The following is a 16,433-nucleotide window of genomic DNA, read 5'->3' on the forward strand; positions in this document are numbered from 1 at the left end:
GGGAGAATCATGGGTTGGGGTGATTAAGGACGAATGGAAAACCCAGACTGGCCTTGGTGGGTGAGCAGGGCCTGGAGAATCTGGCTTGCAGGAGGGGCTGTGGTGGTCATGCTGGGCCTCATGGCTAAGGTTTATTCTAAGAGTAATTAAGGAAATACAACTCTGATTTATGGCTTTAAAAAGTTTTCAGGTTACTTTGTAGTAGATATTTACATTCTTTTTACTGCTCATCTGCCACAGTGATTTTTTTTTTTTTTTTGACTTAACATCTATCATCAACTGGTCAAAGATAGTGACTGAACCATTTTGGGTACAAATTGTCATTGATTCACTTTTATGTTGAAGATGAGTACTCAGTTTCATAGCTCGTGTTCTACTGATTTTCTCAAATAACCTCAAATCTTTCATTTTGGCTCTAATTATTATAGGAGATCAAGAGTGAGTTAAAAATGAAGCACGATGCTCAAGTCATTTTGTACAGAAGTTACCGTCAAGGAGACCTTCCTGACATTCAGATTAAATACAGCAGCCTGATCACCCCCTTGCAAGCCGTGGCTCAGGTTGGTCCTTGAACACTGCATTTTCTATGTGTGAATAAAAACCATTAAAACAGTCCCACTATGTCATACATGAGGTGTGGATTTGTCCTAAACAGTGAACTTGGTTAGAAGACCTTGTTTCAGCTCTGAGCTCTGCCATTTCCTCACACCAAAACTTCTTTTCACTTCGGAGTCATGCAGATGATAACCCTGCAATGGGAGTGCTTGTCAGGGTGCATAATGCTCTGAACCAGTGCTTTAATCTGTGAAATCAGAGATTAAAATCTAACTTTCTTACCAATAATGTTAGAATAAAGTAATGTGAAAAAATCACTTTAGTGTGCTAAGCCATTTATATCATTGCATATATAAAATCCTTTTGGGAGAGGTGTAGAATCAGTAGATTATCAGTTTATCAGTGGAATCAGTATTCTTCTCTGTGTTCTCTAAATAGCAGAAGACTGGAGATACTGTTTCTAACTCGTTAGGTGTAAAATTAGAAGTTTTCTAGCTGAATTTTTTATAAAAACAGGATATTTATCCCCCAACAGCTTGATTAAGATTCTTTTGACTTTTATTGAATTACTAGTTATATTTTATTGTACTTAAGTTTCCAATACTAATATTGATTATAATAATAGGTTTTATCAGCATAGCCCATGACTTTTTTAAGCTTTTTATTTAATCTAAATAATAACAGATTGACAGACATTTGTGAAACTAGCACATAGTCCCATGTACCCTGCACCTAGCTTCCCCCAGTAGTGTTACCACAGTGTCAGCCAGACTGCAGACCTTGTTCAGTCTCATTGTTTTCCTCTGCATTTGTACATGTGTTTGAGAAAGATTTTGTGCAGTTTTATCCTATGTACAGGTTCGTGGAATTGCCATCACAGTTGCTCTTGGTTGTTAGGGACTGCTTTCACACTGCTTTCGTTGGATTCTCCCAGTAACTTTGGGACATGGAAGCTGTTATTCGACACATTTACAGATGAGGAATTGAAGATTAGCAAAGAATGGATAGCGTGGCTAAAGCCATATACCTCACGGGTTGTGGAATAAGGGCAGTGGCCTCCTTGTTTTGATGTCTTGTCCAGTGCCTTTTCTATGTTACCACTATTTCCCAATTTCTCTAGTGCCTTCCATGCATGTGCTCACATCGTTGCTTCACAAGTGATGTCAACACCTGCCCTTGTGGGCATAATTCACTCCTCTTCACACTGGAGAGGTATGCGATCTGTGATGCTGGTAATAGGTTAGGAAGCCTGAGACTGCTGGACGCCTGTATGCAAGTCAGCTCATCTCATTTGTTCTTGGTCAAAAAAAGATGGTAGATATTGTTTTGAAAAAGCATGACTATATTTTTTTCTTTAAGGAGGAATGTGTTTATTCAAATTTTTATTAATTTTTCAAATTCCAATACTTTAATTTATTCAACAAAGTGTACTATATGGAGTAACTCCTCTTGTGTGCCACAGACTGTTCTAAGCTAGGATGCAGCTGCTGATGAAACAGAGGAGGGCCCCTCTGCTGTCCCGGACTGCTGGTCTTCATCCATCGGGCCTTGCCTGCGGAAAGTATTAGAAAGGAGAATGTAAAGTAGCCATTAACTAGTCTGGCAGCAGACTCCTATTGCTCTGAAGACATTGTTTGTCTTAGTTACCGCTGCAGTTGGTAACTAAGTAACAGACTGACCATGTGAGACTCCCTGGAAAATAAAGGAATTTCTACATGAGTCACAAAAATCAGTGCATTTTAGACATGGAAACCTGTCTGCTACATGTTAAATGAAACAAGCAGGTTACAAGACACTGTAAAAGACTGTGCATGTCAGTAAGAGACCAACCGTGACGGTGACTGTCATTATGTAGTATAATTATGGGCGATGTTTATTTTCTTTTTTTATTGTAATTTGTATTTTCTAAAAGTTTATATAGCAACTATTATAACCTTTCATAAGACAAATACATTTCTTAAATTAACAAAGTATAAGTCAAATTGTACTTTTTCCTCAGACACAACTTTTATCAAACAAGATAATTTAAAATTTTTATTCATGCACTTATGCCATCATTTAAAAAATATAGACACAGCATGCCAGAAACGCTCCTTAGAACTGGTGTTGCAGACACAGATAAAGGGTAGTGTTCTGTGGTGATGGCGTATGAGGGTGAAGCTGTGAAAGCGGTGGAGAGATGAAGAGCCAAAACATGAAAACACGCACATGGCTCCTTCTGGTTTAATAGTTTGAATGGTCAGAATGATGGGATTTTGAAAGTTAAAACTGGGATTTTAGTTACATTCATTGGTTAGTTATCTTAAGCTTTGCAATGATGCTCATGTGAGGATTAATACCTAAAACTCTAATTTAGTCTTTCTCCAAGATTTTATCAGTTACTGCGCTGAACACTTGACATGCATTATCTTGCCTAGCCTTTACCAAAACCCATGAGAAGTGTTCTGTTACCCTCATTTTAACTATGAGGAATCTGAAGGCCCAGAGTCACTTAGGAATTAAGGTATGCGGTTTCACATGTGATTAAGCCAGCTTTTAAATTCGTATCTCTGGGTCCGAAATCTGTGCTGTCATGCCTTTCATAAGACACATGTCAAACAGATATGTTTGGTTAGATTCCAAACAGTCGCCTTGTCAATGCCTGTTAAAACTTCCGAAATAGATGTTTAGTGGATATGTTTGCAACAGTTAGTGTTTTCAAATAAGGCCTTGGTAGTTGGTAAATTCAAGCATTTTTACTGCAGATCCTAATGTGTCTTTGTCTTGAATATTTTACAGAGAGACCCAATAATTGCCAAGCAGCTTTTTGGCAGCTTGTTTTCCTCGATTATAAAAGAGATGGAAAAATATAAGACCATGTCCGAGAAAAACAACATTACTCAAAAGTTGCAGCAGGACTTCAGTCATTTTCTTAACACCACTTTCTGTTTCTTTCCACCTTTTGTCTCTTGTATACAGGTAAAAGTCTACACATACGCACTTCGTAGTATGTTCATTATCTACTTTGCCTTTGCATGACTATGTCATAATAATTGCATTTGTTTTACAAGTTCAGATACAAGGTGTTTAAGAGAGGAAATGTACTGTGTTTTGGTTAACTCTTCCCAGATGGGTAAATGTAATTTATATATACTTAAATATATACATATATATATGTATATATGACAGTATAATCAGAAATGAAACTTGATATCACAGTTCTCTGATTTTTAATAAGCCATTTGCTTCAGGTTTTACTTACCCCTGCATATTGTGTAGTTGTTTTTCCTTAAATAGTAGTATTTCACCAAATTCTTTCTGGCTTCCTGACTACATTGAAGAGATGTTGATTGACATTGTTCTAAGTAGGGAGGTGATGAAGAAGCATAAGTCTCTCTGTCCTCAGGGAGTATTTCAGATGAGTGACAGGTAATAATAAACAGGCTGATACAGAATATGAGGTAGTAAAAAGTGTCCTAGAATGTGAATAGTATAGCCCTGGCTGATGTGGTTCAGTGAATTGAGTGCCAGCCTGTGAACCAAAAGGTTCCCCATTCAATTCCCAGTCAGGGCACATGCCTGAGTTGCAAGCCAGGTCACCAATTAGGGGCATGCAGTCTCTCAGACAATAATGTTTCTCTCCTTCTCTTTCTCCCTCCCTTCCCCCTTCTCTAAAAGTAAATAAGTAAAATGTTAAAAAGAAAAAAAGCTTGACTAGTACAGAAGTTAACTAAAGAACATAGCTTATAATTAAGCAGGTACATATAAGATGCCTTTTGATCAGGGATATGTGTATTATTATACACACTACTTAGGAATAGTGTCAGAAAGAGCCTTTCAAAGGCAATGTGGTTTGAGCAGAGAACTTAATGTAGGCAAACTCTGAATTTTGCTAAAACATACTTTTTGGAAGACTACCTTTTCATGTAAGAAATATTTGCCACTCAAAACATGGATCATTAATAAGTCTGTAATATAAAATCTTTTTGGTTGTAGTATTTTTAATAATCTTCATGGAATAATTTTTAAAATTATATTTTTAAATATCATTTATTAGTAGCTTTAGTTTGCCCACTAATTGGGTAATAATTCCCTAAGATGAGTACTTGGTTTTTCTGTTTTGTTCTTTTTGATGTAGCATGAAACTGTTACAGTTTTTTAAATACATTCTAATTTCATTGGTTTATAATCTACAAGAAGAATTCTTTAGTTGTTTTTGTCCTGGCCACATAAAGATAAATTTTGAGTAATTTTATTGAATCAGCCAGTGTTTCAAAGTAACTTTCTCTTTACATTGAGATTTTGTGGTGATTTTTAAAATCTGAACTTCTAGTTTTGTTCCTTTATTTTAAAAAGTAGTTTTTTTCATTGTTACTTAAGAAAGTCATTAACTGTCATTAAGTAAATAAATAACTTCTAGCCACCCTAGACCTTACAATTTGACACTGACCATGGGAAAAACAGCACAGATACAAGTCAGTGGCTGCAATTTGCAGCATTTGATGACTTTCTCTGTGGGGTTCATATCTGAAACTATGATTTGTTTTCTCTCTCCATGTAATCATAGTACATTTGCTATAGCATTCATGTGAGTTCATTTTTAGCAAGGATGACTGTCTCTGAGTTGCTCTTGACTCACCAGAACTTCCTTCAGTGAGTTTCTTGTCTATGCTGTATCCAAACTACATCCTTCAAACTGAGAGAAAAATCCAGACTATATCCTTCAAACTGAAAGAAAAAAAAGTTTGGCACCTTTCTTGTGACACAGTGACAAGAAAAAGTGCCCTACATTTATCCTATTTTGGTGCCCTACATTTATCCTATTCGTTGCTTATTTGAACTTTACATAAAATTTTGATTTTTTTTTCACAAAAATACTTGCTGAGGATGTTCTATATGCAAATCTCCATTAAAAAACTGGAATATTTGAAACAAAGAAATTCAGTCTGTCTTCACCTACTACAATGTAATAAAGGTCAAAAACAAGGAGTGATTTTATTAGTTCCAGGAGACAGTCAATATTTTACAAATTAGGCTTCATTTGTTCTGTTTTGGAATTATAAGAAGTGAAGTCAATTGTCTAAAGTTTTTTGCTTAGCAAATCATTCTCTTTCTTTAAAGATTTTATTTATTTATTTTTAGAGAGAGAGGAAGGGAGGGAGAAGGAGAGGAGAAAAACATCGATGTATGAGAGAAACGTGGATTGGCTGCCTCTCACACACTCCCACCCAGGGGCCTGGCCTGCAGCCCAGACATGTGCCTGGAACTGGGATTGAAATATGACCTCAGTGAGACAATGCCCAACCCACTGAGCCAAGCCAGTCAGGGCTAGCAAATCATTCTTTATAGAGTGAAATGACACTGTCAGCAAGCTGGAATAGGAGTAAAAGACGGAAAACTTTACTTGAACAATTAAAATAAATAAATTTTTAAAAAAAATTGTGCAGAAGAGTCAAGCTTCCTCAAAACAGATTTATGGAACTCATTTAAATTATGAGTATATATTTACATATAAAGAAATGATATCCCAATAGTTTATTAATTAAAACCATCTCATGAAAGACATCTCTTGGGCAAATAGGGATAAATCTCAAGATACATGCAATCAGACAACATTGTTTTGGTGTCTACAGGAGGCTCAAATCGAGGGTTACAACATGAAGGTCCTGGGATATAATAATTCTTGGGTGACAAGAGATGGGAAGATCTCTTTCTGATGATCAGATAGGAAATCTTTCTGTTTCAGCTGCTTTTCTCATCGATTTATGCTGAATATTCCTGGAAACTGCAGTTATTGTTTGGATATATAGAGTATATATTAAAATCTTCATATTTTGCTAGGTTGTTTTTTTTTTTTTACTTTAAATTAATCCCTGGAATGGAAGTATAAAAATAAAAGCTCCTTTGAGCAAATTGAAGGTTGAAAAAATTTTAAAAGAATCATACAAAGAAACTTTTGGTTATATCACTGCTTACATCAAAACTTTTTTTTTATGTTTAGTAGAATGACTTATTGACTAGTGAAGACACAGAGTTCCACAAGTTAAATAACTACATGTGTTTGTGGTTTCACAGGAAATAAGTTGCCAACACACAGACTTGCTGAGCCTTGATCCAGCTTCTGTCAGTGTGGGCTGCCTGGCCAGTCTGCAGCAGCCAGTGGGCATCCGCCTTCTGGAAGAGGCCTTGCTCCACCTGGTACCTCAAGAGCCACCTGCCAAGCGAGTTCGGGGGAAGCCCTGCCTCTCTCCTGATGTTCTCAGATGGATGGAACTTGCCAAGTAAGCTCTGTGATCCAGACACTGTTGGGAAAACCGTGAATTTCACCAAAATAATACAGAAAAATCTTGACTTCATTTTGGCAGCAAATGAACAAGTAAAGTTGATAGTAACACAAAAATCTTTCAGGTTGAGTACCATTCCATGAGTTAAGAGTAGTTGCCATGTCAAGGAGTGTCTCACCCAAGGAAAGGTTAATTAAACCTGACTAATTTATTTCATTATACAGTCTTTTTGGACTTTGGATATTATGCACCAAGTTTACTTTCCTATAAAGTGTAGTTGTAACTTATAGTTTTTAGTATTTTGAATGTTTTTGCTGCTTTGTTATACAGAATAGAGGATTTATTATTTTCATCAGGATTCAAACTTTTAGGAATAATTTTGTCCAGTTATTTTCTTTATTTCAGGAAAAAAATTCATTTTGTAGTCATGTCATTTTTCATTATCTGATTCTTCCCCTACCTGTGGTTTTATCATAACAGGCAAAACCACAGGTAAGGGAAGCCTGAGAAGCCTGCTGGATTAAGGTGAAATTTAATTTGAGCTTCTATTTTATAACACTGATTTTTAGATCTTGAAGGTTCTAGGGAAAAAGAGTAAAAAAGTGCAGATTCTTTGCATTTTTCACTGTTTTATGGTCATTTCTGTCTCTTTAAATTTAGGCTATGAGCAGATCAGGCATTGTGTCAGCTGAGAAGAATTAAAATATGAATTCGACCTTTCTCACAACTCACAAAACTAGCCATCCAGCAGGAAATGTGTGTGCTTGTATACTTAACTAACCATAATACCAAGTAGGAAGCGATGAGTTCTCTGAGAGGCGAGATAAATCCTAGGACACGGTTCGGAGAGTGCATCTTGCTTGGCATTCTGTCTTTCATTTATATAGGATGGAGCAAAAGTAGGTTTATAATTGTGAATGCACAAAACATAGTTTGTTCTTGTACTGTTTATTAACTACTATATTATTTTCCATACAGACAACTATGAACCTACTTTTACCCTACCCTGTATGCGATCAGCAAGTAACACTTTGTATATTTAGCATTTTTGGGGAGTGATAACTCATGTAATGTGTATTTACTGGGTAAATGAAGCACACACTTTTAAATATTTTTTCTAACTTTATTTAATACTTTCTCATACTTTTGTATATAATACTTTTGCATTTCCTTCAAACAGTTTTGAGAACATGATTTAGCGTTTCTTGGTATGTCACAGTCATGGTTTTGCCTCTGTTATTGTATATAGGACCCAGGCATCTCAGGGCCATGTAAGTTGGACAAGAGGCTGATCTGTGCCGAGTTTCTGAAAAATGTTTATAACCACCAACTCCTCTTGGGCTCTTGAGTTGTTAAAGTTTAAGGTTTATCTTTACTTTTTTCTAAGAGAGCCATATGTGTAAGATTTTTATCTAAGTTTGTAACAGTAGGCTCTGAGAGAGAGCTCATGGGTCTCTTTTTATGAAAACACATAAGATTTTATACCTGGAAAGGGACCAAACTGGAGAAAAACCAAGGAGGAAGCCGCACTTGGCTGACTGGTCGGGGTAACTGCAGATTTAAGAACAGTGACATTTGTGTTAAAGCACTTACAGGAGGGAAAAATTTTAATGGGGAAGGGAACAAACTTACTAGACACTTAATTTAGAATATCTTAGTTATTCTAAGTAACCAAGGGAGAAATGTGGTTGATGGGGTCAAGCAGATTTGTGTTAATGTCTAAGGATAAAGAATGCTCCGGCAAACATTAAGGCTATAAGAATATTACTTGTCAGTAGAATTGAGATTGTCCGTAGAACACAGATGAAAGCACAGCAGCAGTAAGATCTGGATTAATTTTTACTCACTTCTGGGTTCTTTACTACTTTCCAAATTTTAGAACTAGACAAGGATTCTAAATAGCTCACCTGTGGATGTATGCAGTGTTACTGTAGTGGTACCATTAACATGGAAAAAACTTATTTGGTGCCATAATTTGTGCATTGTAAACCTGTGATATTTTCATATTGCACTGTAAATGCACCTTAGAATAATTTCTGCCTCATGTATGGTTAAAGTAGTAAAACCTAATGGTAACTTCAAAATTTTCAAGATTTTGTAATTTTATGAAACAAAAAGATATCTTTTAGTTAATATAGTATGTGATATCTTGACCTAATATCATTTTATTATAATAAATACTTAAAATTTTTGAGATACTCATGAATTTTGACATTTCCCTTGATTTGTTTTATAGATTGTATAGATCAATTGGAGAATATGATGTCCTCCGTGGCATTTTTAGCAGTGAGATAGGAGCAAAGCAAATCACTCAGCAAGCGTTATTAGAAGAAGCCAGAAGTAATTATTCTGAAGCTGCTAAGCAGTATAATGAGGTAAAATTGATCTCTAGCAAATGTCATTTGATTAAATACTTGTGTTCTCTGGATAGAAAAACTGTTAGTTTTAAATTTTAGAGTTTCATAGTGTTCCAGCTTTATTCCTTAAATTTTACGCAACTAGCAGAGAATGGTTTCATAATAACCAAAGTGTGAAATATTGTGTCTCACACTTTTTAAGAAAGCATCATCAAGGCCCTGCCTGTGTAGCTCAGTTGGTTAGAACATCATCCTGATGTACCAAGGTTGTGGGTTTGATCCCTGGTCAGGGCACATATAAGAATCAACCAATGAATGTATAAATAAGTGGAACAACAAATGAATCTCTCTCTCTCTCTCTCTCTCTCAATAAGTAGAAAAAGAAAATAAAACATTATAAAATAAGAGAGAAAACATTTCATAAATTACCAAATACTATAAAACTAAGATATTTCAGTATCTGCTAGTATTATATAATTTCTGTTTGAGTAGTTTTTCTTTGGCAAGTACAAAATTTATGAAGAAGCAAGTGAGAATTGGTTTTGGGAAGATGACTATAAATTCAATTTTATACATTTTGGGTTTCGAGTTGTCAGTGGCTATCCCAAGTGTAGATGTCTCGCAAGTATTTGAAATCCAGAGTCTGTGACCTTTGAGACTCTTGAATGAGCAATTCAGGTTGTATAATTCTCTGCAATTTTCTGTAAATATTCTGTTTCACAATTTTTATTCTAAGAACTTTATACGTAGTAAATAACCCACAATATTGATTTAATTCTAATTATGGGTCATTTAAAGTCTTCATTTTGTTCATTGGCTTCATTGGTGAGTTTCTCAGACAGATGGTGTTTGTTTAGTTAGGGTTTTTATATTTATTTGTTACTGTAATATTCCTTTTGTTTTTTATCTTCCCTTATCATAAATCTGAAAATGATTGTCCTTACTGTGAATATTATACTACCTACCTTATTTCAAATATATTTCTATTGTATTCTTTTGAAGTTTGTAACATAATCTTAGAAACTTTTCTTTGCCAGGCTCTCAATAAACAAGAGTGGGTGGACAGTGAACCCACAGAAGCCGAGAAGGATTTTTGGGAACGTGCCTCCCTTGACTGTTATAACCAACTTGCTGAGTGGAAATCATTGTCATATTGTTCTACAGTCAGTGTTGATAGTGAGAACCCTCCAGATCTAAATAAAATGTGGGGCGAACCATTTTATCAGGTCAGTAGAATTATTTTTGCTGTCACTAAAGGAAATATTTTAGAGGGTCAGGAATTCTCTAATTAATGAAATTGCTTAACACTTTTCAGAAATAAGGTAGTAGTGGTCATGAAGCATTAGGATATTTATATAACCTGACTCACCCCACAAACTCCTTAGTTTTGTTAAATCTCTTACCACTTGTAGCTAACCCTTTTAAAATAAATGGTATGCATTTAAAAATAAAAATTAGCATCCCGGATATGATGACATGGAAGGATATTTCCTGTTTTCTCTGCACTGGGTCAAGGGCTACACATGGGTCTATCCCAATTCCTTGAGTTCCCCACTCATAGGGTCACCCCAGCTCCTCGGCAAGTGGCTCTCCTCGTCCCTTTCACACAGCTGCTACCTTGGCTAAGCTTAAGATGCCTCATTTTGTATGTAACATCAGTTTTCTTTCAGCTAAAAGTACATAGTTCCTACTTTCTATAGAACGTGTTCCTGCATATTTTGTGGTTACACATTGAACAATTTTAAATGAACATGTCTTAAAAAACACAGTTTTTTGGTTTGAAGTAATGAACAAAAATCACTTTGGCTCTAAATCTTACCCTATAAAGTTATACTACAGAAATTATAGTAATAAAATAATTAAGTGTGCTTGAATTGGCTTTCTGGAGTTACAAGTATAGATTCTCACGTTCCTTAGGAGACCTACCTACCATACATGATCCGCAGCAAGCTGAAGTTACTGCTTCAAGGAAAGGATGACCAGTCCCTGTTGACATTTATTGATGAAGCTGTGAATAAGGAGCTCCAGAAGTCTATTATAGAGCTTCATTATAGTCAGGAATTGAGTCTTCTTTACATCTTACAAAATGATGTTGACAGAGCCAAATATTATATTGAAAATTGCATTCAGAATTTTATACAGGTAATAGAGACATACTAATTTGAAATGTACCATTTCTGTGATATTTTTAAAATAATTAAACTCATGAATTAAATCAAAAAGAAATTTTAATTTTCTCTATTAATACCACCTATTTCCTTTTTTATTCTATTTTATTCTGATATCTTTCTTTACTGTTTTTTTATCTAATGCCTTTTCAAATCCTTTTTTTTTTTATTAAAAGTCATGTTTTTTTTTTTTTAACAATTTACTCATTTTTTTTCTTTTTATTTTATTTATTTATTTTCGAGAGAGGGAGAGGGAAGGAGAAAGAATGGGAGAGAAATATCAATGTATGGTTGCCTCTCATGCGTCCCCTGTGGGGAACTGGCCTGCAACCCAGGCATGTGCCCTGACTGGGAATCGAACCGCGATACTCTGGTTCGCAGGCCCGCGCTCAATCCACTGAGCCACGCCAGCCAGGGCTCAAATCCTTTTTTTTTTTCTGTTATAAGTTTTCATTTTTTTGTTTCCTTAGGTTTTTATTTTTCTCACACTGCTAAGCAAAAAACAAAAAATAAAACTTGAGACCAGACTTTTCCATTTGAAGTAGTTTAATAGAAGTTTGCTTGCTTTGTGGAAAACAATATCGATCTTCCCTGTTCATTTTCTGCTGTTTTGCCTTTTTGCTTGTCTGAAAAATCTTCTGATATTTATTTTTAAAGTCATTGTTTTATATAGCCTACTCACATTTATCATTGGCATACATTGATCATGGAGGCATAGTTACTTAATTGTCTTTTCTCTTTAAACGTTCTTGTTTTTTTAAAAAAGTTGAATAGTTCACTGGAGAAAATTTAGTGAAGAAAAAAGAATTGGCTTCTATACTTAGCAATTTACATTATAGAATTATGATTTTTTAAAAAGCATTGTCAAGCCCTGGCTGGTGTAGCTCAGTGGATTGAGTGCGGGCCTGTGAACAAGAGGATCATGGTTCAATTCCCAGTCAGGGCACATGCCTGGGTTGCAGGCCAGTTCCTGGCAGGGGACACGAGAGGCAACCATACATTGATATTTCTTTCCCTTTCTCCTTCTCTTCCCCCTCTAAAGATAAATAAATTAAAATCTTTTTTAAAAAAGAGCATTGTCAAATAGAGGTAATGATAGGCCCTTTGTATTGATTTTATTGATTTCAGTGAACCAAAATATGATTGAAAACCTAATTTTAAAATCTTCATTTTGTTCATTGGCTTCTGTTGTTAATTGCTTATATGACCTAATTATTAACCACACTGAGACATTTTGTGTAATTTATGTGTTTGTATGGTAGTTGCTATATTTCACATTTTATAGCACTATATTAAAATTTCAAGTTTTAAATTGATTTATAACAATGCTGAATGCCTTTTTCCTAGAGCTATTCTAGTATTGATGTGCTTTTACACAGAAGTAGACTCACCAAATTGCAATCCGTACAAACTTTAATAGAAATTCAGGAATTCATCAGCTTTATAAACAAACAAGGTAATTTTTTTTTAACCTACTGTTATTTTTATCTTTATAGTTATGGAAAAATTTTAACATCTGATTTTTTTCTTTTTTCTTATTGAAAGTATATATATTGTTAATATATGGGTTAGAAACTGCTTTGAGTTCATTGTAAAAATATGTATTTTGAGATTATTGAAATGGATGTTTAAAAAGGTCAAGCACTATTCTAGGCACTGGGAATGCAAAGCCAAATAAAACAGACTGCCATTCTTGAAGAAGCTTTCAAACTAGTGGGGTGATTTCAACATGGTGTGATAAAGGCTAAGGCAGAGGCATGTACAGGATCCCATGTGAAACATGGTGACAGAACCTGGTCTGAGGGGTGCAAAAGGCTCCTGGGGGAGGGGACTGAGTTGAGTGTGCAAGCGGAGAGGGGTTTGCAGAATGCCTGCCTGACAGAAAGCCTGCCTTGAGATACCCAAGTTCTGTGACTGGCTGCCAGGTACACTGGCCTGAGGAGAGGGGAGGCTGCGGTGCTCAGATAGTGGTCTTTCTGCCGTCACCACGTAAGTTATTTCCCTGGTGCCCGTGTTTGGAGGCCACCCAGAGCCAAGAAGGAGTACTTCCTTATAAATTTGAATTGTAATTGTTGTCTCAAGTAATTCAGAATAGCATGAAAGATACTTTTCAAAGTACTAATTAAGTGCTTTCTATTTTCAGAAGCTATGTTAATCTCTTTTTTCTGTACTATCTAGTTTTAGTAACAATTTTATAAGACAAAGATTCTTTTTCCTCATTTTATAGAGGCTTAAAGATTAATTTTCCCAAACTATTAAAGATCCAGATTTTGAACCCAGAACTGTCTGATTTAAGCTTGTGTTCTTAACCACTACTTTCTACCAACAAAAGAAAGAAAATAAAGCTTTAAAGCATTAGCAATGTGAAATCTAAATTTTATGAGAATTGTTATGAATCCCTTTTCCAAGACCTTAAAACCACATAGTTTTGGATATTATTATTATTATGTAACCTTGTGTATACACTAAGGCTGGGGCAGTATTCCATAATTAAATACAGCCATGCATCTCTAGCGTCAGTAGTGAATATTCATGTGAATGGCATACAAAGATTGGCATAGGGCTATGTACACATAGCCCTGTGTACGTAGCCCTATGCCAATTCAGATTAGATTTGCTGGGACAGTTGGCTGCAACCCCAAGAAAACCTTTTCAGCTTTCAGTGCTTTTTTGATTTTGGAATTGTGGATGAAGTAGACCTTTACTAAATGTAAAAATTGTATGTTTATTTCCCCACTTTAGCCTTAAGAAATTGAGTTTTAATGTCAGAATATATTATACTTAATATGGTAGCTTTGTATTTCTGTTGATAGAAGAGAAATTTTAATTTGAACAAGACATTTAAACTAAGTTTCTATTTACTAGTGACAGCCCTACATTGTAAGTTGGTCAGTAAGCTCTGGATAGAGATATCTTCTAACATTATTTTTAGGTAATTTATCATCTCAAGTTCCCCTTAAGAGACTTCTAAAAACCTGGACAAACAGATATCCAGATGCTAAAGTGGATCCAATGAATATCTGGGATGACATCATCACAAATCGGTAAGATGTGATCCTTTTGAGTTGAATATAGATTATTTTCTGCAACTGCCAGAACTGTTTTTCTCCCAAACTGTGATTTAGAAAAATGTGGGGTTTGATTCTAGTATAGATATGTCTCATCTTGCCAATTTCCCATTTAAGTTCTAAAAAAACTCTCCATGTCAGCAATATGCCCTCTGACCCCACTTGTCCCCTGTTGGGGAATTGCTGCCCAGTCACTCTGAGTTCATCTTGTGCTGGGTGGTTGATGACCATGCTCCAGCAGTGAGAGGAGGCAAGGGAGCAGCAGGGGCTGTGGTCCATGTGCTTCTGTCTCAGGGCTAAATGTTAGGTAGTGATGTGGCAGCAAAGCAAATACTGTTTAATGATTTTTTTATTCTGTAATTATAACTTTCCTGCCTCCCAACTTCATTACATAATTATATTGATCAGTTGATCAATTGTGATACAGATACAGGTATAGATAGAGATATGGATACAGATATAGATATATTACTTTACCAAGTCTGAGTTTTCCTCAACCCTGGGTAATTCATAAAGCAGTTATTAATCATATATTTAAAAAAAGAGGCATTAGATCCAGACAAGTTGTGAATTATTTTGTGCAAATATACACAGTAAATAGGACTCAAGGACTGTGATCCCACAGGTATTCTTGTCACTATATTTTTAATTTACTTTTTATACTTTTAATTTTTTATACTTTCTTTTTACTTTTTATTTGGGGATAGGTTCTTATGTGTTCAAAAGTTGCAAGAAAATTAGAACTCTCCTATGTACCTTTTACCCAGATTCACTGGTTTTTAACATTTTTTTTAAACTACTTTATTGTTGTTTAATTACAGTTGTCTGCATTTTCTTCCCACCACTTTCCCCACCTTGCTTCCACCCTCCCCCCCTCCATTGCTTCCACCCTCCTCCTTGGTTTTGTCCATGTGTCCTTTATAGTAGTTCCTGAAAACATTTCTCCTCGCTGTCCCCTCCTTGCTCCTCTCTGGATATCGTTAGATTGTTCATAATTTCAATGTCTCTGGTTATATTTTGTTTGCTTTTTTCTTTTGTTGATTATGTTCTAGTTAAAGGTGAGATCATATGGTATTTGCCCTCACCGCCTGGCTTATTTCACTTTTCATAATGCTCTCCAGATCCATCCGTGTTTTTGCAAAGGGTAGGAGTTCCTTCTTTCTTTCTGCTGCATAGAATTCCATTGCGTAAATGTACCATAGTTTTTTAATCCATTCATTTGCTGATGGGCACTTAGGTTGCTTCCAGCACTTGGCTATTGTAAATTGTGCTGCTATGACCATTGGGGTGCATAGGTTCCTTTGGATTGGTGTTTCAGGGTTCTTAGGATATAATCCCAGCAGTGGAATTGCTGGGTCAAAAGACAGTTCCATTTTTAGTTTTCTGAGGAAATTACATACTGTTTTCTACAGTGGCTGCACCAGTCTGCATTCCCACTAACAGTGCACTAGGGTTCCCTTTTCTCTGCATCCTCTCCAACACTTGTTTGTTAATTTATGATGGCCTGGTTTTTAACATTTTTAACATGTTGCCACGTTAGCTTTTTAATTCTCTCTCCACAAACACATTTTATTTTCTGAACTATTTGAGGGTAAGTCACATATGGATATCTGTACGCTTGCTTTTTATCAGTGCACATTTCCTAAGAAAAAGAGTATTCTCTTACGTAACCACGGTACAAGAATAACTTTACAGTTTTCATTTTTTTAATTGGGGTGACACTGGTTCACAAAACCATACAGGTTTCAAGTGTACAACTCAGTAAAACATTATCTACATACTGCATTGTGCACCCATCACCATCACCCAAAGCAAAGTCTTTCCATTCCTATTTATCTCCATTTTGCCTATATTTGCTTAGCCCCCATCCTCCTTTCCCTCTGGCTATCACCACACTATTGTCTGTGCCTGTGGGTTATGTATATGTGTTTTTGGGCTAATCCCTTCCCCTTCTTTCATCTAGTCCCCAGACCACCGTCCCCTCTGGTCACTATCAGTCTGTTCCATGTATCCATGCCTCTG

General features: G+C 35.7%; 1 protein-coding gene across 3 annotated transcripts in view; it reads left to right on the forward strand.

The window, feature by feature from the left end:
- The window catches only part of PRKDC (protein kinase, DNA-activated, catalytic subunit), a 220,451-nt gene that overhangs the window by 150,468 nt on the left and 53,550 nt on the right, over nucleotides 1-16,433 (forward strand). For all 3 annotated transcript variants that reach the window (XM_053660916.1, XM_053660917.1, XM_053660918.1), the window contains exons 61-68: nucleotides 429-560; nucleotides 3,334-3,513; nucleotides 6,610-6,815; nucleotides 9,055-9,193; nucleotides 10,213-10,401; nucleotides 11,093-11,317; nucleotides 12,691-12,799; nucleotides 14,276-14,387. In XM_053660916.1, the coding sequence (XP_053516891.1) occupies nucleotides 429-560; nucleotides 3,334-3,513; nucleotides 6,610-6,815; nucleotides 9,055-9,193; nucleotides 10,213-10,401; nucleotides 11,093-11,317; nucleotides 12,691-12,799; nucleotides 14,276-14,387 (1,292 nt within the window). The remainder of the gene's footprint in view (nucleotides 1-428; nucleotides 561-3,333; nucleotides 3,514-6,609; nucleotides 6,816-9,054; nucleotides 9,194-10,212; nucleotides 10,402-11,092; nucleotides 11,318-12,690; nucleotides 12,800-14,275; nucleotides 14,388-16,433) is intronic.

The sequence above is a fragment of the Artibeus jamaicensis genome, unplaced genomic scaffold (assembly GCF_021234435.1).
Source record: "Artibeus jamaicensis isolate MK-2021 breed Jamaican fruit bat unplaced genomic scaffold, CSHL_Jam_final scaffold_916, whole genome shotgun sequence".
In the NCBI taxonomy this organism is placed as follows: Eukaryota; Metazoa; Chordata; class Mammalia; order Chiroptera; family Phyllostomidae; genus Artibeus; species Artibeus jamaicensis.